The 21,649-nt window shown below is 43.1% G+C and overlaps 1 protein-coding gene and 1 pseudogene across 2 annotated transcripts in view; one reads left to right on the top strand and one right to left on the bottom strand.

The window, feature by feature from the left end:
- The first annotated feature begins 1,340 nt into the window (after positions 1-1,340).
- PTPN11 (protein tyrosine phosphatase non-receptor type 11) overlaps positions 1,341-21,649 on the top strand; it is an 85,698-nt gene continuing 65,389 nt past the window's right edge. Inside the window, exon 1 of one of the 2 annotated variants that reach the window (XM_044244237.1) lies at positions 1,341-1,531. In XM_044244237.1, coding sequence (XP_044100172.1) covers positions 1,518-1,531 — 14 coding nt within the window. In that variant the 5' untranslated portion in view covers positions 1,341-1,517. The remainder of the gene's footprint in view (positions 1,532-21,649) is intronic. The other variant, XM_044244238.1, reaches the window with a different exon arrangement.
- LOC122903413 lies at positions 17,040-17,879 on the bottom strand (annotated as a pseudogene).

Here is a 21,649-nt window from a genome sequence, read left to right as displayed (position 1 = left end):
CATCTCCTACTGGTCTCCCTTCACCCCTCCCATGGCCTTCTGTGCTCCAGTCAGAGAGCTTGTCATAGTTTCTGGAAAACAGGAGGCAGCCTCCTGCTTCAGGGCTTTTGCACTTGCCTCTCCCTATGCTTGAAATGCTATTTGCCAGAGTCATTCCCAATGACTACTCTAGGATCAGATTTGTACACAGATTGTAATTCTCAGTGAAGACTTACCTAACTACTCTACTGAAGATGAAATATAGGGGTGCCTGGAAGGTGCAGTGTTTTAAGCTCCAACTCTTGGCTTAGGCTAGGGTTGGGAGACTTACTCTCCAGTGGAGCCCACCACTCAGCATGGAGTCAGCTTGAGATTCTCTCTCTCTCTCTTTTTCTGCCTCTTTCTCTCTCTCTCTCTCTCAAGTAAATAAATAAATCTTAAAAAAAAGATAAGGGATACCTGGTGGTAGGGCAGTCAGTAGAGCATCCACTCTTGGTGGAGTGCCCAACTCGTGGTTTCTGTTCAGGCCATGATCTCATGGTTCTGGGATCCAGCCCCTTGATGGGCTCAGCAAGGAGTCTACTTGGTATTCTCTCTCTCTAAAATAAATAAATAAATAAAAATCTTTAAAAAGTGGTAATATAAAGGGGTATGGGGAAAAGAAAGGAAGACGGAAATACAGTATTTTCTTGAGTTAAAACACTCAGGGTTTTTGTCTTCAGTTCACTACCGTATCCCCATTGTTTTTTTGTATCCCCATAGTTTTAAACAGTGCCTACCAGAAAGAAAACATTCAACAGATGTTGAATTATCATGATAATCCAGATAACAGTCACAAAGGACTTATTAAATAGGTCAGGCCGGGAGTTCTAAGCATTTTGCATATTTAATCCCCATAATAATCTTATGAGAAGAATACAATTACCATGTTCACTTTACAGAAATGAAGAAATGGAGAACACTGAAGCTCAGAGACTCAACAGTTGACGCTCAGGAACTTTCCTAAGATTACACAGCTGAAAAGTGGAGCGGAGATGGAATAAAATGAATGAAATTCGATTTGGCTCTCAGGACAGGGATGAAAATTGACACGGTGAGAGAGAATGCAATCGCCTCGTGGGAATGCGGTCAGTAGTGAGGGCGCCGCGCGCGCCTTGCAGCCCGGGTCTAAAGGAGAGTGCAAGTGCTTTGCTAACTGCGTCGCGGCGGCTCCACAGAGACTACGAACTGCCATTACCAGCCGCCGCTCAGTCTCGGGCGGAGTGGGAGCAGGAAGTGGCGGCGGGCGTCGCGCGGGGTGACGTCACGGCAGCGCCGGTGGGGATAGGCGGGGGAGGAGGAGGAGCGAACCGGGCTTGGGGGGCGGCTGCACAGTCTCCGGGATCCCCAGGCCTGGAGGGGGGTCTGCGCGCGGCCGGCTGGCTCTGCCTCCCTGTCCGGTCCCGAGCGGGCCTCCCTCGGGCCAGCCCGATGTGACCGGGCCCAGCAGAGCCTGAGCAAGGAGCGGGTCCGTCGCGGAGCCGGAGGGCGGGAGGAACATGACATCGCGGAGGTGAGGAGCCCCGAGGGCCCGGCCCGGGCCTCAGCCCGGCCCCCGCCGCGTTCGATCAGCCCCGCCCGGGAGGGGGCGCCCCGGCCGGGCTTCGGACTCCCGCTCAGGGTCGCGGGGGGCAGTCTTCCTCCGAACTTCTCGTTCTCCCGGGGTCGGGGGCCCGGCGCCACCGCGCCCCCACCTCTCGGGTCCCCATTCATTTCCTGCCTCCCCGAGTTCCGGCTCCCGCAGCGCTGGGGATGCCCGTCAGGACGCGGGCAGGTAGAGCCGCCCAGGGAACCGCGGACGCCAGCGGCCCGGCTCGGCGCCGCATTCCTGACCCATTGCCTCATGAGAATTGCCTCATGGTGATTCCGAAATAACCCCGCTCACTTGGGGAGGCTCCTCGGCTCGGGACGCGGGAGGGGAGAGGAGGGAGTTGCGCGGGGCCGGGCCCCCGACAGTCGAGCCGCTCTGGGTCACTCTGCCTCTCGCGTGCGTTTGGGGGCTTCACTCGGGAACTTGACCCCTTTATGTGGCTCTTTGCACCTCCGTTCCCCCCCACCTCTCACGTGTCAGAAATGGAAAAACTGACTGTATCTGCTGCTATTAGAAGTATTTCCTTCCTCCGCGGTCTTCGCTTTGGGAGATGGGAGGGAAGGGAGCCCTATCTCTTATTAGCTAATCCTCAACCACAGCCTCGAAAGTCAGGTAACATTAATCGCCCCCGTTTTACGGATGTGGAAACTGAGTGTCAGAAGTTTCACGCTAATAAATGACAGGATTTTGCACCTAAGAGTCAAAGGAGGATTAGTGAATTAATGAGATCCTTTGCAGGTTCAAGGTAATAATACTTCTAATAGCTAACGTTTATTTAGTTCTTACTGTAAGTCACACACATTTAATTCTCACTATAACCCTATGAGAAGAGGAATTCTTCTTCTTCTGTTATCCTGGTTCTAAAGATGAGTAAACTGATTTTCAGAAGTTAGGCAGCTTGCCTGAAGTCCCTGAACCAATAAGTGGTGGAGCCAGAATCCCCACTGTTTAATCACCATGTTGCTATTATTATTTTATAACTATTGTTAATCATTTGTAAGCCTTATTTTGTTGTTGAACTGCAGTGTGACCTATTGTTTTCAGAAAATGATCCTGTTATTTTGTATTGCCACTCTATATACGATTGTTTGGTCTTTTCCTTTATTGGCTTGCCATGGTCACTGTCTTAGACATTTAAAAAACTGTTTCAAGCTGTTGGGGTTATTTTCAAAATCCTGGGAATGTCTTCTCAAAATACACCTGCAAATTATTTATTTGTGGAATGAAAAGAGGGAGAGAAAACAAAACCAAAACCTCTTAGGGAGTGAGTGATTTGGACAGGTCTCCTGGCCAAGTGCTTACAGATCTGGGTAATATAGAACTGCATTTCATCAGAACAGTGTATAGCCTCAAATGTTCTAATTCTTTAGGGAGCTTTTAAATAAAACAGTTGTCTATTCTTGAATCTGTCAAATAGTCATTGAACCTTTTGTTCCTTGTGTCTGCTCTTCCAGACAAGTAAGGATCTGCTTCTTTAGGAGACAAAAAGACTGGGGGTTGGGAGTGGGGAAGGGGCCGAGTAGTAATAGACCCTACATTGTCCAGCTTGTTAGTGTAGAATTGGAGAAGTTGGGGTTATGGCCAAAGCTGTAAGTGGCAAAGATCATTCTGTTTCTCTGGCCCTCTTATGTTATCGAAAAGAAATGCATTCCACCTAAAAAATCAGCTTGTGAACATAACACATGTAATTGGAAATTATTTATTATATTTTCAGATTGCAGGTCTGTTTTATTATTTTTAACCAGCTTTTTTTTTTTTAAAGATTTTATTTACTTATTTGACAGATCACAAGTAGGCAGCGAGGCAGGCAGAGAGAGAGGGGGAAGCAGGCTTCCTAGTAAGCAAAGAGCCCTATGTGGGGCTCAGTCCAGGACCCTGAGATCATGACCTGAGCTGAAGGCATAGGCTTAACCCACTGAGCCACCCACCAGGCACCCCTTTAACCAGCTTTATTGAGGTATAAATGGCACGCATTAGATTACATATATTTAAGCATACAATTTGATGTTTGGACACATGCACATAGTCATGAAACCATCATCATCGTGAAGATAGTGAACATGTCCATCATCCCATATGATGTTTCCTTGTGACTTTTTAAATCCCTTCCTTGCTTGTCAGGGGACCACTCTTCTGCTTTCTGTCACTACACCTTAGTTTACAAATCTTAGAATTTTATATAAATGGAATTTTATATCTGGTGTCTTATACTCAGCATAGTTACGTTGAGATTCATTATGTTGTAGTATGTATCAAAAAGTTCATTTCTTTTTATTATTTGGTAGTATCCCATCGTATGGGTGTACTACCATTTGTTTATCCATCCACCTGTTGATGGAAACATTTGGAATGTTCTAGAGTTTGGCTGTCACAAATAGAGCTGCTGTGAATGTTTGTGCACAAGAGGTATTTACCAAAATACCTCTTGGGGGAGTGACTGGCTCATCTAGTTAATGCATATTTAACTTCTTCAGAAATTGCCAAACTTTTCCAAAGTAGTATATTCCTACTAGTAGCATATAAGAGTTCTAGTTATTCCACACCTTTAACAACACTTGGTATGGTCAATTTCTAAATTTTAGCCATTCTAGTGGATCTGTCATGGTATCTCATTGTAGTTTTCTTTTTTAAAGATTTTTAAAATTTATTTGAGAGAGAGAGAGCAAGTGTTCATGTGTATGAGTGATGGGGGCAGGGGCAGGGGCAAGGGAGAAGCAAACTCCCTGCTGAGCAGAGGGCCAGATATAAAGACCCTGAGATCATGACCTGAGCTGAAGACAGATACTTAACTGACTGAGCCACCCAGGCACCCTTCATTGTCGTTTTCATTTTTTATTTTTTTTAAAAGATTTTACTTATTTATTTGACAAAAAGGGAGAGATGGCAACAGAGAGCACAAGTGGGGAGGAGAGGGAGAAGCAGACTCCCCTTGAGCAGGGAGCCTGATGTGGGGCTTGATCCCAGGACGCTGGGATCATGATCTGAGCCAAAGGCAGATGCTTAACTGACAGAGCCACCCAGGCACCCCCTCATTGTAGTTTTAATTCATATTTTCCTTGGTGACTAATGATGTTGATTATCTTTTCATGTGCTTATTTGCCACCTGTATATTTTCTTTTGTGACATGTCTATTTGATCAAATATTTTCCCCCATTTTTATTAAAAACATTTTTTTAAAAATTGAGATTCAAGAATTCTTTATTCCAGGGGCATCCAGGTGGCTCAGTCAGTTAAGGATCTTTGGCTCAGGTCATGATCTCAAGGTCCTGGGATCTGAACTCTTGTCAGACTCTGCCCAGCAGGGAGCCTGCTTCTCCCTCTCCCTCCATGCTTCTGCTCTTTCTGTCAAATAAATAAATAAAATCTTTTTTTTTTAAATTTTTATTTTTTAAAAAATATTTTATTTATTTATTTATTTATTTGAGAGAGAGAGTGAGAGAAAGAGAGCATGAGAGGGGAGAAGGTCAGAGGGAGAAGGTCAGAAGCAGACTCCCCATGGAGCTGGGAGCCCGATGTGGGACTCGATCCTGGGACTCCGGGATCATGACCTGAGCCGAAGGCAGTCGCTTAACCAACTGAGCCACCCAGGCGCCCTAAATAAATAAAATCTTAAAAAAAAAAAGAATTCTTTATTCTGGAAACAAGTCCTTTATCAGGATTGCAAATATTTTCTCTTAGTCTGTGGTTTGTCTTTCATCTTTTTTTTTTTTTAAGATTTTATTTATTTGAGAGAGAGAGTGCACAGGCATAGGTGGAGGGTAAGGGAGAAGCAGATTCTTTTCTAAGCAGGGAACAGGGCTCAGGACTCCATCCCAGGACCCTGAAGTTATGACCTGAGCCAAAGGCAAACAGATGCTTAACCAACTCAACCACCCAGGTGCCCCCCTCCTTTTAAAATATTTATTTATGTATTTCACACACACACACACACACACACACACACACCCATTCACCCATGAGTGGGGAGAGGGGGAGTGGGAGAGGAAGAGAATCCTCAAGCAGATTCCTCAGACTCCCCTCTGAGTGCAGAGCCTGATGCAGGGCTGGATCCCAGAACCTTGAGATCATGACCTAAACCGAAACCAAGAGTTGGATGCTTAACTGACTGAGCCCCATTGTCTTTTCATATATTTTTTTTAACAGTCCCTTTAGAAAGAACAGAGGTTTTTAATTTGATGAAATCCAGTTTATCAATTTTTATTTTATTAAATTAATTGATTAACTAATTAATTTTAAAAGACTTTATTTTTAAGTAATCTCTACACCCCACATGGGGCTTGAACTTACAGCCCGAGATTGAGAGTCACATGCTCTGTTGGCTGAGCCAGCCAGGTGCCCCTCAATTTTTTTTTAATGGATCGTGCTAAGGAATCTTTGCTTAATTAAACCAAGGTCCCGAATGTTTTCTAATAGGTTTCTAACAGGTTTATGATCTACTTTGAGTTAATTTTTGTATATGGGAGGTGTGAAGATTTGTATGTATGTGCACACGTACATATATATATTTTGCATATAGATATCCAGTTTTAGCACTGTTTGTTGAAAAGACTCTTTCTTTTGAATTTGTATCTTTGTAGAAAATTTGTTGTCCATTTATATGTGGGTCTGTTTCTGGAATCCATGCTGTTTCATTGATCCGTTTATCTGTCCATATGCCAATACACATGGTCTTGATTATTGTAGTTTTATTATAAGGCTTGAGGTCAATGTTAGTCTTCCAGTCTTTTAAACAAAAGACTTTTTCAAATTATTTTGTCTTTTTCAAATTATCATTTAAAAAAAATTTTTAAAGATTTTATTTATTTATTTGACAGAGAGAGATCACAAGTAGGCAGAGAGGCAGGCAGAGAGAGAGGAAGGGAAGCAGGCTCCCTGCTGAGCAGAGAGCCCAATGTGGGACTCGATCCCAGGACTCTGAGATCATGACCTGAGCTGAAGGCAGCGGCTCAACCCACTGAGCCACCCAGGCGCCCTCAAATTATTTTTAACCTTGGTATTAATTCAATCAAATAGTTATTGAACCAGGCAGGATAAAGCAGTAAGATTGGCAAAGATGCTCTTCATTTGGTTGAGAGAGGGAGAGAAAAGAAAAACCTGCAAATGAAGATTACAATTTCAGGTAGTAGTAACTGCTGGGAGGGCAAAAAACAAAATAAGTGGGGATAACGTTAGTTTGATGAGTTTAGGAATGATCTCTCTGAGGAGATGACCATAGGAGTTGACTCCTGAGTCACCAATATTATTCTCAGTTTTGTTTTGCCTAATTATTAAAATAATTCTTTTTGGTGTGTTTAAGATTAGATTTTATATGCATTCAGTAATTAAAATGTCAGCATATTCAGTATACTGCTATTTCTCAACATCGTAAGTAGGGAAATGAAGGCAGTGAACAATGAAATGACTCCCCATCCACCCCCCTACAGGTGATTTAGCGGTGGCAGTACCGAATTTAGATTTTCGAGGTTGCTGGTGTGCACCACTCTGCCTTGCTCAGCTGACAAAATTGCCTGCATTCTCCAAGCCCTCTTTCAGCGTATGGCAGGTCCTTTACTTTCCCCCCCTTTTTTGGGGGGGGGATTGTTTATTTATTAGAGAGTACAAACAGCAATAGCTGCAGAGGGAGAGAGAGGGAGAAGCAGGCTCCCTGCTGAGCAGGGAGCCCAACATGGGACTCCATCCCAGGACCCGGGGATCATGACCAGAGCCAAAGGCAGACGCTTAACTGAGCCACCCAGGCGCCGCTACATTGCTTTTGTTCTTCTGAAAGATGATGTACGGTGACTTGAGCCGAGAGGAGCGGAACGTTTAGCTTGTTCTCAGACTCCAGGCTTTTGGTTTATCTGTTGCTGGTCAAGTACATTTTGTCCCAGGCTCTCCCTGGTGGCCATGTTGGTTTCTCTCCTGTGGGAGTAAGTAAACTTGCCTTGCTGAAAAATAACAGGCCTTGGTCTTCCCAGATGTGACTGGGATGACTTTATTAATGTTGTGTCCCGATGGCAGCTCTGGGTTTTGGCCAGAACTGTTCAAAGGCAGGGGCCACTGCTAAGATTACTTACCCTTCTTGCGCATGGTCAGTGCAGAGACTTAGAGAACACACAAGATCCTGAAAAAGCAGAGCCAGCTCAAGTTTGTGATTGTTACTAGTGGGCCTTAGTGTACTTTGTTAGGCAGCTGTAGAACAATAGGATACTGTCCTTATTCCTCTTTCCCTCTGGGAAACAGACAACACTTGCCATCTGATGGTGACATTTCTAAGGTTAGGCAGATACTGCCTTACCTTTAAGACAAGGCAAATGCTCATTCTCTGTGGGAGTTGTGGACTGTGGCCAAGGCTTTAACACCCTGAACTGGATTCAAACTCCTTAAATGCGAGTTCTGTTCACTACTGCGATTCGGAGGGGTGTGTGCATTTTGCAAACTTACATGTGCCGTGGTCCTTGACAACGTTGAAATGTGGAAGATGTTATTCATGGTTGCAAGGAGCATTGAATTCGGAGAGGGAGACAGACTTGTATGCCAGCATCATATGAGTTTGGTAAAGCTAGTACCAAACGGAAATAGAAATTTATCAGGAGAGGATTTTCTGTATATATACTGTATGTGTCTGTATATACACACATAAATATATACAGACATAGGATATGTTGCTTGGAAAGGTAGTGGATTCTAGATGCAAGTCTTTATCCTCCCATGTTTTTTAGTATATGTGCTGCCGAAGCGAGCACCTTTATCCTCCCATGGAACCATTCTTCTTTCTTCTTCTTCTTCTTCTTCTTCTTCTTCTTCTTCTTCTTTTTTTTTTTTTTTTAGATTTTATTTATTCCTCTGAGAGAGAGATTGCAAGCAGGGAGAGAGGCAGAGGGAGAGATAGAAGCAGACTCCCTGCTGTGCTGAGAGCCTGACAAGGGGCTCGATCCCAGACACTGGAGATCATGACCTGAGCTGAAGGCAGATGCTTAACCATCTGAGCCCCCCAGACCCTCCCCATGGAACCAATCTAATGAAACATTGATCCACTCACTCAAGAACTATTATTGGGAGATTACCGTGTGCCAGGTGCTGTGCTAGGCCCTCGGTGTTCAGATGTTGGGAAAGAGCGAGTGTGGAAGGGCTGAGGTGGGGAAGTTCTTGGAGTACTTCAAGAGCAGAAGGGAGCACACTGGGGACGCTAGGGGACTGGACCACACAGGACCTTATGAGGTCTTCGAGGGTCATGTGGACCATGGCGAGGAGCTTGGATAGTATTTTAAGAGCAGCGTAAAGACACAGAAGGATGTGATCAGGGGAGTGGCATGAGCTGGTCCGTTTAAAAATATCTCTCGGGCGGGCGCCTGGGTGGCTCAGTTGGTTAGGTAACTGCCTTCAGCTCTTCACAATTCTGGAGTCCCAGGATCGAGTCCTGCATCAGGCTCCCAGATCTATGGAGAGTCTGCTTCTCTCTCTGACCTTCTCGCCTCTCATGCTCTCTCTCAAATAAATTAAAAAATCTTAAAAAAAAAAATCCCTCTGGCTACTGTGAAGGAAGGATTGTAGGAGACACGAGTGGACTCAGGGAGAGCAGACAAGTGAGAGAGAAGCTTTGAACTAAGGTAGAAGCCCTTTGTAGAAAGACTGTCAGAGGCAGTTTGCTTTTGTCTCCTTGTCGTCAGAGCTGTGGTGCTGAGCACTGAAGCCCCATGAGAAGATATCATAAAGACAGAGCTATCTGCTACCATTAAAAAGCTGCCTCAACAACTTTTTTCTAGCTTCTGTTACTTAGACTGCTTGTCCCCATTGACTGCCCTTTCTTCATGACTTATCCTTTGCCTAGAAGATATTAAAATTTAATTAGAAAAGAGGAATATTCTTATAATCTGCATCAAGTACCAAACTATAAACTTTCTCCCCAAGGACAAAGATAATGATTTTTTCAGAGCAGCTGGTAAGAAAGATATACCCAGTGTCACTTTATATTTAGTCGAGAAACCGAAATTAGACTTTGGATCCCTAGTTTAAATTCTCTTCTTAGCATGGCAGCCTTGAATAAGAATAAGTTCCTGAAATTATTGGCCTGCTTGACTGTTTCCCCACACCACGGGGGGAAGAGGGTGCATAGATAAAACAAAATATTCAGCATCATTGTATTTTCTTTTTGGCTCATCAGCATTTTTTTTTTTTTTTTTTTAAAGACTCACTTGACATAAATAAGTTCCTATCCTCAGAGAGCTAAGGCTTTGCAGAATCTGCCTTCACGGACAGGGAGGGTTGTGGGTAGGGAGGTGGGTGGTTATCTAGATTCCTGGTGTGATTTCCTAGCAAATTGTTTGGGTTTGTAAACTTCCCTGCAGGCAGAGATTCTGTCTTTTGTTTCTTCAAGCTCGCTCAGGCTCCTGTGTTTTAGGTATTTCATTTTGGACATTGATTTGTGGCTCTTTCTCACAAGTAGTGGGCACACACGCTTTCAGCTCCTTGGAAGAGTTGGGTGGTGGTACCTGCCTAGGCCATGTGTGACCTGAGACCCTTATTAAGTAATAACGCCAGAAGGTGGCCAGTTAGAAGGGGTTGTCAGGAGTGGCAGGTTTGCAGATGTTAGAATGAGCAAAAGGGGGACACTTTTCCTTCCCTCTGCCTTCCCCATGTGACTTTTTCTCTACTTCCCTCCTCCTGATGTCTTATCCTACCTGTTTTTTTTTTTTTTATCCAGCCCCCTGCCAATTTCATTCCGTCAACAGCCATTAATTAAATGACTAGTATGTACATGGGAGGACTGGAAATGTATCTGTTTCTTCTCATCTGATACCCTTGGACCCGTGGTATTAATCACTTTTGTTGATAAACTCAAATGGAGTTCTGCTAATTTGCATTTCCCCATCTTTTCACGTAATGCAGATGCATTTATGCTACTTTTTTTTTTTTTTTTTTTTTTTTTTGGTTAGACTAACCTCTACTGCTTATATTCACACCATGTGGGAAATGGGGCCAGTCTTCGAGATGTGTGGCCTCAGTACCTAATTTACAATTGTTCATAATCCTTGAGGCCAGCCCCATATTAATTCTACTGTTTGTCTTTACCCTCCCTAATTCTAAGGGATAGAGTGAACTCCACCTTCTCCTTAGTAGTAATAAGCATGCTACACATCACAGAATTGTCAGTGATTGGACACAAATATTAAATGTAAGTGGGAAAAAGTTCTGGGGGATTACCAGTGCTTTTTGAAAAAATTGCTAAGGAAGAAGAATTTAAAATAAATCAAAGCTCTCAAGTAGGGAGGTTATGGACTAGAACTTTTTAATTTCTAATTATATGCTATTTGAAATAATGTAGGGATAGCCCCTGAACCCTGAAGTTAAGTTTATTAAAAGGCAGTGTAACATAAATGATACACATGTCAGAGTGGCCTGTGTGATACTGACATAATTACGCCTGAGAAGAATCTTTCCTGCTGTCTTCCACCAGTAATAATAATGCTAACAAAGGTGATAGCCAATGTTTATTAAGCCCTTGCTCTGTCAGGTCTTTGTGTTAAATGCTGGTTATAGTTTCACATGTAAACATCACCCTCCTCTGTTCATTCTTAATAACATGATCGGTATAATTGTAAGTTGTAAAGGAGATAATAGAGTTTATTTAATAAAGGGGTAAAGAGACAACCGTTCGCCTTATCTCCTCTTGTCAATCTACGTGATGGGTAGAGTGGTGTTTACATACACCTTCCGCAGTGGAAGTCAATTTGTAATATCTTTTGCACCCTCGGCACCAGCAGGATACTCTATGTAAGCACCAGCAGGATACTCTATGTAAGCGTTATTTCTGTGAAACATGCAAAGGTGAGAACATGTGGTTACAATAAGACAAGCTGTGGGTTTATATCCTGCTTTAGAAACTTTTAGAAGTAAATAGGAGAATGTAATGGTTACATTGGCACATGGCATTCAGTAAATGTTACCGTAATTTTAGCCAGCCATAAAGTATGATAGCCAATACAACATTATTTTGTTCTTGCTGTCGGAACTGGCTCACAATTGCTGGAAAAAAGCCTTTGTAATAAGCGTGGAGAGATCTTCTTGATTTTATAATTTGTAAGTTCTTATTTAAATATATAATATTATTGGTAGTAAAACTATAAATCTGTCTTCTTTCTGTCCCCATACTTTCTCTCCATGTAAGTTCTCATCTCTGTCTTCTCCCTGTCATCCCTTTTTGGTACCTAGTACAGCCAGCTTCAGGGATAAGGATGGATAACTCACTGATGATGGGAATCATGCTGGTGTCTTGAACAAATAGATTTTTCAGAAAATTTTAAAATAATTTTTAACTTTACTTGGAATTTGTTTCAAACTTTGAGAAAAATTATAAGAATAAGAATAATGCAAAGAACATGCATATGGATGGATTAACATTTACCCAGATTCACAACTGCTAACTTCCCATCCCATTTTCTTCATGTTGTGTGTGTGTGTGTAAATACACATATATAATATTGTATAATTTTTCTTCAAAATTTGAAGATAAATTACATAGATCATAGCCCTTTGCTCCTAAATACTTCAGTGTTTATTTTCTAAGAATAAAGTTATCTTTTAAAAAAAAGATTTTTATTTATTTCTTTAACAGAGGGAGAGAGAGAGAGAGAGAGAGAGAACGAACAAGTAGGCAGAGGGAGAGGGAGAAATAGGCTCCCCACTGAGCAGGGAACCTGACATGGGGCTCGATCCCTGTGGGATCATGACCCGAGCTGACGGCAGAAACTTACCTGCCTGAGCCACCCAGGCACCCCATCTTTTAAAATTTTTAACTAGTAATTTTACCATCGGTAATCCTTTTTTTTTTTTTTTAAAGATTTTATTTATTTATTTGACAGACAGAGATCACAAGTAGGCAGAGAGGCAGGCAGAGAAAGAGAAGGAAGCAGGCTCCCTGCTGAGCAGAGAGCCCAGTGTGGGTCTTGATCCCAGGACCCTGGGATCATGACTCGAGCCGAAGGCAGAGGCTTTAACCCACTGAGCCACTCAGGCGCCCCCATAATAATCCTTTTATCTGACCTGTTGTATTCCAGCTGTGCCAGTTGACCCAATCATGTGCTTCATAGCATTTTTTTTTCCTCTTCTAGTATGGGATTCAGTTGTATTTAGTTGTTAGATCTCTTTAATCCAGAATACTTCTACAACCTTTTGTCTTTTATGCTACTGATCTCTCCCCCTTCCCCTTTTAAAATAAAATATTTCTCATTTTGAATTTGTCTGTTTCATCATTACTAGATTTCAGCCAGAGTACTATGTAGGCGATCCTTCTTGGAGTATTGTATCTCGAGATGCATGATGTCCGCTGGTGATATTAACTATCAGTGACTACCTGGTTAAGGGTTTGTCCACTTTCTCCTTTGTATAATATTTTCTCTCTTTTTTTCTTTCTTGGTAAAGATTTTATTTATTTATTTGTCAGAGGGAGAGAGAGAGAGAGAGAGAGTGCGCATGCGAGCACAAGCAGGGGGAGCAGCTGGCAGAGGGAGAAACAGGCTCCCCATGAGCTAGGAAATGGATGCGGAACTCGATCCCAGGACTCTGGGATCATGACCTAAGCCAAAGGCAGATGCTTAACCAACTGAGACACCCAGGCGCCCCATACTTTTTCCCTGTAACTGATCAGTGGTTGATGAAGACACAATGTAAGACCATGAAGGTATCCAGCCCCCCGCCCCCCAGTTTCTCCCTAGGCTTAGCACCCATTGATGGATCTTGCCATATCCAGTCTTTACTGTGATGTTTGCTAATTGCATAACAGGGACATTTAAAGTTATACTTCAGGGGTACCCGGGTGGATTAAGATGCTTAAGCATCTGCCTTTGGCTCAGGTCATGATCCCTGGGGAGGGAGTCCCGCGTCGGGCTCCCTGCTCAGTGCAGAGCCCATTTTTCCCTCTTCCACTTCTCTTGCTCCTGCTCGGGTTCCTGCACTCGCTGTGTCTTTCTCTGTCAAATAAATAAAATAAATAAAATCTTTTAAAAAATAAAGTTATACCTCAATTTTATACATCAGTAGCTTTTAAAAAACAGATACAGAAATATATATATATATTTATATAAATATATATATACTTATGTACTTTGAAATATTTCTTTCCGGGGGCGCCTGGGTGGCTCAGTGGGTTAAGCCGCTGCCTTCGGCTCAGGTCATGATCTCAGGGTCCTGGGATCGAGTCCCACATCGGGCTCTCTGTTCAGCAGGGAGCCTGCTTCCTCCTCTCTCTCTGCCTGCCTCTCTGCCTACTTGTGATCTCTCTCTCTGTCAAATAAATAAATAAAATCTTTAAAAAAAAAAAAAAGAAATATTTCTTTCTGAATTAAATTGCAGGATGCAAAAACATAAACCTGTGCCTTATCCTGACCTTTCCCAATCCAAGGAAAAAAAATTTAGTATGTTTAGAAAAATGCAACTCACATTAGTAAATGAAAATACATATATTTCTTTCAAATATGTTTGCTTACTGGCTTTGTTGAAGGGAAAAACAAATCCAGAATATAGGTGTGATTTTTAAAAAATGCACTTAATAGAAGGAAAATTATATTTTCTTCTGACTCATAAATTAAAGCCTGAAACTAAACAGTTTATATTCAATCTACCAGAACCCTGGTGGAATGGTTGCCAAACTTTGTAGCGATGTTTATGACTTTGGTTCTTTTCTTCCAATGTCCCGATTAAATATAAAATTTCATTGCTTTAAATGGGATTTGTTTATGGGGGTGCACAATGTGGTCTACTTTATTTAGCTTGTCCTATAGAAAGAACCCTGAGTCCCTGTTTTGTTTTAGAGATGGTGCAAGGTGGGGGAGGGGCAGAGGGAGAGGGAGAGAGAATCTTTTTCTTTTCTTTTTTTTAAAAAAGATTTTATTTATTTATTTGACAGAGATAGAGCAAGAGAGGAAACACAAACAGGGGAAGTGGGAGAGGGAGAAGCAGGCTTCACATGGAGCAGGGAACCTGATGTGGGGCTTGATCCCAGGATCTTGGGATCATGACCTGAGCTGAAGACAGGTGCTTAATGACTGAGCCACCCAAGCACCCCAAGGGAGAGAGAGTCTTAAGCAGGTTCTGCACCCAGTGCGGAGCCCGTTATGGGGCTGGATCTCACGACCCTGAGATCATGACCTGAGATGCAATCCGGAGTCAAGTGCTTAAACGACTGAGCCACCCAAGCATCTCATTTGTTTTTTAATATGTATTTGTTACCATGGTTATGAACACCTGTACATTTACAGATGAGGGGCACACAACACAACTGGGTGAAGTACTGTAAAGGTGCAAGAGTGGTAACAGAGACACAGAGAAGCAGACCAAGAGTTCTTTCCCTCCTGCTATAGTTAAGATATCAAATTTAGGGTTTTTCAAATGCTTTGGGAGGCTTTGGGACACATTTTTGCCTTATGCACAAGGTGTCCTGGACCTGTGCATAATTCTTTTTTTTTTTTTAAGATGTTATTTATTTATTTTAGAGAGCACGTGTGCGCGCGCACACACACACAGGAGAGAGGGGAGGGCCAGAGGGAGAGGGAGGAGCAGACTTTCTGCTGAGCAGAGACACTGACCCAAGGGCTCAGATCCCAGGACCCTGAGATCATGACCTGAGCTGAAGGCAGACACTCAACCGACTGAGCTACCCAAGTGCCTCTGCTTTGGAAAAAATATTAAAATTGTAGCCATACAGATAAGGGAAGATAACTACCTTAGCACTGCAAATTGGATAAAAATTATGTACTAGAAATAATTTTTTTTTTTGGAAGAGCTAGTGGGGCAGGTGAAGAGAGTCTTTGCCAGCTGACGCTTGTCTTCTGACAACCTCTTGTGACACCACCTATGACCTATATCAATGGGGAGCTAAGGATGTGGAAGAGCCCTGACAGGCGTCCCCGCTCTCCCACGACGGCTGCTTTTGTCCTTCCATTCTAATAACAAATATTTAAAGAATCATGTGTTAGCCCCTTTGTGTGGAGCTGGAGGTACACATTGGTACGGTAGCAGACAGGTTCTCTCTCTTGGAGCTGCCAGTCAAGTCTTTAACCTGGTATTTGGAGGAATGTGTGATGAGATTTCATGTTGATATCACCCAGGGGATGCTCAGGGTGCTGTGGAAAGGTGAGATGGGAGTGTCTGAAGAAAAGCACGTGCCAAGGCCACATGGGGCATATTTGAAGAAAACATAGAAGTCACCAGAATAAGAGAGTCAGGTTGGAGGGCAGTTGGGTGGCTCAGTCCGTTAAGCATCTGACTCTCGATTTTGGTTGAGATCATGATCTCGGGGTTTTGGCCATGTGGTCAGTAGGGAGTCTGCTTAAGGTTCTCTCTCCTTCTCACTCTCCCCCCTCCCCTCTCATGCTCAATTTCTTTCTCTCTCTCTCTCATAAATAAATAAATCTTAAACAAAAAAGAGAGAGAGGGAGAGAGAGAATCAGGTTGGGGCCACACCTTGCAGGGTCCTGTGAAAATCTGTGCCTTTATTGTAAGTATTTTATTCTGCCTAAAAACTAAATTCTTAGTTCCAAAGGTGAAACTCTTAAGGGCTGGTTCTTTGCTAAGCATTTTATGTGTATTAACTTATTTGTGTCTCACAACAGTGCTATGAATTAAGTTTTTCTAAGCATAGTGAGAAACCCCAAAATCATAAAGTAAAAAACCCAATAAATTTAACCATGCCAAGGTGAATTTCTGTGGAAAAAGAATACCACAAACAGTGAAAAGTGCAAAAAGCTAAGATGAATATTTGCCACGCATGTAATAAAGAATCATTTTCTGTTATATCAAGGGCTTCTGTAAATCAGTAAGAAGGAAAAAAATAGAAGAGAAAGCGAACAATGGGAAACTGACAACTCACAGAAAAGGAAGAAAAAGGGGCTCTGAAAACATAAAAAAGTGCTTAATGTCACACAGAAATGCAAACTAGAATGATACATTTTTCCATGAATCAGATCGACCAAGATGAAAAAATTTGGTAATATATGCAGTATTGGCAAAAGTGAGAGATAACAGGGACTTTCACACTCAATTTAGGGGAGTCGAAACTGGTACCTTCTTTTGAGTACAGCTGGGGAGATTTGTCAAAGTGAAAGGCAAACTCTAGCCAAAGCAATTTTCTGAAAATCTAATTTATGGATATACTTGAAAAAGTGTATAATAATGATTGCAAAGGATGTATTCTGCTGTATTGATTTTTTTTTGATTTGCAAATACAGTTTATTTTGCAGAAATTCAACATAATAAACAGCAGCACCTCCCACCCCACCCCCACTCCCGCCCCTGCCCTTCTCCCCGTCCTGCTGGATGCAGAACGTGCTATGCGGAGAGTGAGCAGTGAAGCAGCCCTGCTGCTTTGGAGGGAATTTCAGGAGTGATGGAGCCTGCCTGCACATGACCTCCCCCCTCCCCGCCCCCACGCACCTGTCCACTGCACAGTCCACCAGAGCCTGTCTGGACTACACTGGACCAGTTAAATGGATCCAGCCCAGTTCTCCACTTCCTTCGTGTCATCTTCTTTCTCTTCCTTCTTCTTGCTGGGTTTTGATGGTAAGGTTATATAGGGAACATTTGGTAGAGGGACTGTTGCAGGTCTGCTGACTTCCAGCAAATTCTTGTCTAGTTCTTCCTGTTCTAATTCTTCTAATTCTGCCATGAGCTCATCCTCATCAAACCCTTCTCCATATCCTACAGGTTTTGAAATAGCTGTTGAAAGCTCCTGTGCAAGTTCTTGCTGGTCAGCAATGTCCTGCTTTAACTCATCAACTTTGTCGATGGCCGTGTTGTCGTGGGCAGCCTTTGTGGCCTTAGCAGCAGAGCCCATGTTCTTGAGCACCTCTGTGTTGGTCCTGGCGTTCTCCAGGGCCTCCCGCTGAAACTCGGTGGTGGATAGTGTGCCATCGATCTGTGCCAGCTGCTTTCTGTACCTCTTCCTGCGCTTCGGTCCCTGGAGGCCCTACAGGCTTCTTTCTGTGCCGGGCTTCTTGGTGGCGGTCAGCTCCTGCTCCAGCTTCATCTCCAGGAATTCCTGCTTCTTACTTGGCATCTCCAACATGTCCCACAGCCACTGGATGGCATCCTGAGGAGTCAGGCTGCCCTTGCTGGTCTTACCCCCTCCTGCTCCAAACAGTTTCCAGAACAGTGACATGGTTTCTGCTTGCCAAGCCAACCTATGCCTCCTGCTCCAGCTCTGCTCGGGTCCAGCACCTGCTCCCCTTGTCTTTTTTTTTTTTTAAGATTTATTTTAGAGAAAGCGAACGCACTGGGGGAGAGGCAGAGGGTAGGAATCCAAGCCCCCACTCCCCACTGATCGCAGAGCCCAGTGTGAGGCACAGTCTTACAACCCTGAGATCATGACCTGAGCCAAAACCAAGAGTTGGACGCTTAACCGACTGAGACACTCTGCTCTGCCCCTCTGCTGCATTATTTGCAATAACAAAACTAGGCAAACTATAAATGTCCTGTAATGGAGATTAAATTCTTGCGAGTATATTCATACGATGGAATGTTGTGTAGCCATTAAAAAGAATGTACTGCCACAGAAGGATCTTCAAGTTGTAAATGAAAAATATTGGGGTGTAGATCAGGAGGATTCCACATGTGTGTGTTCGTGGAGGCAGTAGTATGTTTGCACACATGTATTTGTTGCTATGTCCATTTTCTGGATGAGTTAATAGGGAAGTGAAATCACTAGCTCATGTTCACAGAGTCGGATATGAACGAGGGCTGTCTAGCTGTAGTCCATGGGATTTTTCTCAAGGCCAGTCAGAATGATGTTTAGATTCCCCTTAAAACACTAGTGAGATGGTATAGGAAAAAGTAAAAATAAGGTGAATTTCAGTTAATGTTAACAGCAGGAATGTTGATAGATTATTCCTTGTCAGAACAACCTTACATTTATTATGATTGTCAATAATAATATCTAACATTTAGTGCTTAGTGTGCACCAACACTTGGACAACTAAGCATCTTGAACTTAACACATACCAAATCAAACCCTTGATTTTGCTCTCCCTACCCTTTCCATGTTTTTTTTTTTTATCTGCTAGAGCTTTTTTTTTTTTTTAAAGGTTTTATTTATTTATCTGACAGACAGAGGTGGCAAGTAGGCAGAGAGGCAGGCAGAGAGAGAGGGGGAAGCAGGCTCCCTGCTGAGCAGAGAGCCCGATATGGGGCTTGATCCCAGGACCCTGAGATCATGACCTGAGCTGAAGGCAGAGACTTAACCCTCTGAGCCACTCAAGCACCCCCCTTTCCATGTTTCCAACCTTCTAGTTGACCAGACTCCAAACCTAGGAGTCTTCTTACTTTTTTCTTTCCCATTCCATGTATAATCCTTTAGGAAATCCTCTTGTCTACCCTGAAGATAATTTTATCACTCCTCCCACTGCTGCCACCTTGGTCCTTTTACCATCATTTCTTGTCTGGATTGTTTATCACAGTGGCTTTCTTAACTAACCTGTGTGTTTTCCCTGTGCAGTAGTTTGAAAGGTGATTTAAAAATGTAAGTCAGATCATGTTGCTCCTCTGCCTAAACCTTCCAGTCCTTAACCATTTCACAAAAAATAAAGGTTGAAGTTTTTATAGTGTCTCCAAGGCCCTACATCTTCTGGCTTTTCATTACCTCACCGGCCTCTTCTGCCTGTCTGTCCCTTGCCCATTTTGCCCCAACCACACTGGCCTCTTGCATACGTGTCATATACTGTCCACCCATTGCCTGGTATGTCCCTCTCCTGTAAACAGGCATGCTGCTGCCTTGCTTCTTTGAGGTCTTGTCAGATGTTACCTTATCACTGAACCCCACCTCCCCTGTAGCCTGTATAAGCATCCCCTCTCGCTGCTTTCTTCCTCTTTTTTAAAAAAAATTTTAAAAAACATTTTATTTATTTGACACAGAGAGAGAGAGAGAGATCACAAGCAGGCAGAGAGACAGGCAGAGAGAGAGGAGGAAGCAGGCTCTCTGCTGAGCAGAGAGCCCGATGCAGAGCTCAATCCCAGGACCCTGGGATCATGACCCGAGCTGAAGGCAGATGCTTTAACCCACTGAGCCACCCAGGCACCCCTAAATTTTTAAAAACGATTTTATTTATTTTATTTGACAGAGAGAGTGTGTGTGAGAGAGAGAATGAGCAGAGAGGGGGCAGAGGGAGAGGGAGAAGCAGATTCCCTGCCAAATACGGAGCTTGATATGGGCTTGATCCCAGGACTCCGGGATCACAACTCAAGATGAAGGCAGATGCCCAAGTGACTGAGCCACCCAGGTGCCACACTTTTTTTTTTTTTAATGATTTATTTTATTAATTTGTTAGTGAGTGTACATGAGTTGGGAGAGGAGCAGAGGGGTAGAGAGAGGGAGAAAGAGAGAATCTCCAGCAGATTCCCCGCTGAGCAGGGAGCTTAGTTTCTGGTCTTGATCTTACGACTCTGAGATCATGACCTGAGCTGAATCCAAGAGTCAAGGCTTGGGTGCTCAACTGACTGAGACACCAAGGTGCCCCATTACTTTATTTCTCTTGTAGCAGTTAATCACCACATGACATTTTATTTAGTTACCTTTTTTTTTTTTTTAAATCCCTCCATTGCAAAGAAACCCTCTTGAGGGCAGGGTTATTCTGATAACTGGCATGTGGTCCTCATAGCCTGTGTTGGGTATCCACTGTTTGTGGCATGAGTGAATTTAGTAAGCCCTCTTTTTTATTATCCCAGTTTATTCTTTTTTATTTTCATTTTTTATTTATTTTATTTTTTGCCCAGCCCTTATTCTTTTTTTTTTTTTGAATAGCTTTAATGAGATATCATTCACATACCATATGTATTTAAAGGACACAGCCCAGTGGCTTTTAGTATATTCACATACTGCACTATAATCTTAGGACATTCCCATCACCTCCAAAAGAAACCCTGTACCTATTAGGTATCCACCTTCTCAAAGCAAGCACTGATTTACTTTCTGTCTATGGATTTGCTTATTCTGGACTTCACATCAATGGAATCATAGAACATGTGGCCTCTTGTGTCTGGTTTCTTTCCTTTAGCCTAACATTTCTGAGGTTTATTCAAATTGTAGCATTTATCAGTACTTCATTACTTTTTTTTTATGATTTGCTTATTTATTTATTTGAGAGAGAAAAAACACAAGCAAGGGGAGGGGCAGAAGGAGAGGGAGAGAGAGAATCGCTCAAGCAGACACTGCGTTGAGTATGGAGCCCAATGTGGGGCTCAATCCCACGACCCCAATATCCTGACCCGATCCAAAACCAAGAGTCTATTGCTCAACCAACTGAGCCATCCAGGTGCTCCCAGTAATTTGTTACTTATAATGGCTGAATGATATCATACTGTGTGGATTCTCAGTTTATTCTTAAATGGAACATGAGAATTATCATTGCAGAAAAAAACGATCAGGACTCCGGTTGCTGAGTCCAAGGAAGAAAGAACTTGCCCGGGTCATGAGCTAGTAAGCGGTAGAGCTCAGATGTGCACCTGGGTCTGGGTGAGTGGAGCCCTAATCACAAGGCTGTAGAGCTCTCCGTGCCTTAATGAATGATTTACGACAGCTCTTCCTCTTGCCTTCTCTCTCTTTCACTGTCCTAACACACTGTAATTGGGCCAATATTTGTAGAAAAGTCTCTTGAAAGTTCATTTGATTATCAGTGCCAGGACTCTACGTTTAATAATGATGTACGTTCCCTGGAGTATTGAATTAGCCTATAAAGGTCAGATAATTTGACTTTAGAAATTACTCTTTTTACCACAAATCTTGGTGACTTTTGGAATCCATGAAGGAAATCTTGCTGGGAACTAGAGAGGAAGTCTCTGAAGTGGATGGCATTCATGGTGGACTTCATTATTTGTGTGTGTGTGTGTTTTTAAAGATTTATTTATTTATTTGACAGACAGAGATCACAAGTAGGCAGAGAGGCAGGCAGAGATAGGGGGAGAAGCAGGCTCCCCGCCAAGAAGGAACCTGATGCGAAACTCGATCCCAGGACCCCAGGACCATGACCCGAGCCGAAGGCAGCGGCTCACCTGACCCAGCCACCCAGGCACCCTGTT

This window comes from Neovison vison, chromosome 3, assembly GCF_020171115.1.
Source record: "Neovison vison isolate M4711 chromosome 3, ASM_NN_V1, whole genome shotgun sequence".
NCBI classification, from domain to species: Eukaryota; Metazoa; Chordata; class Mammalia; order Carnivora; family Mustelidae; genus Neogale; species Neogale vison.
Note: the sequence above shows the minus strand (reverse complement) of the source record. Positions and strands in the feature narration are given on the sequence as shown.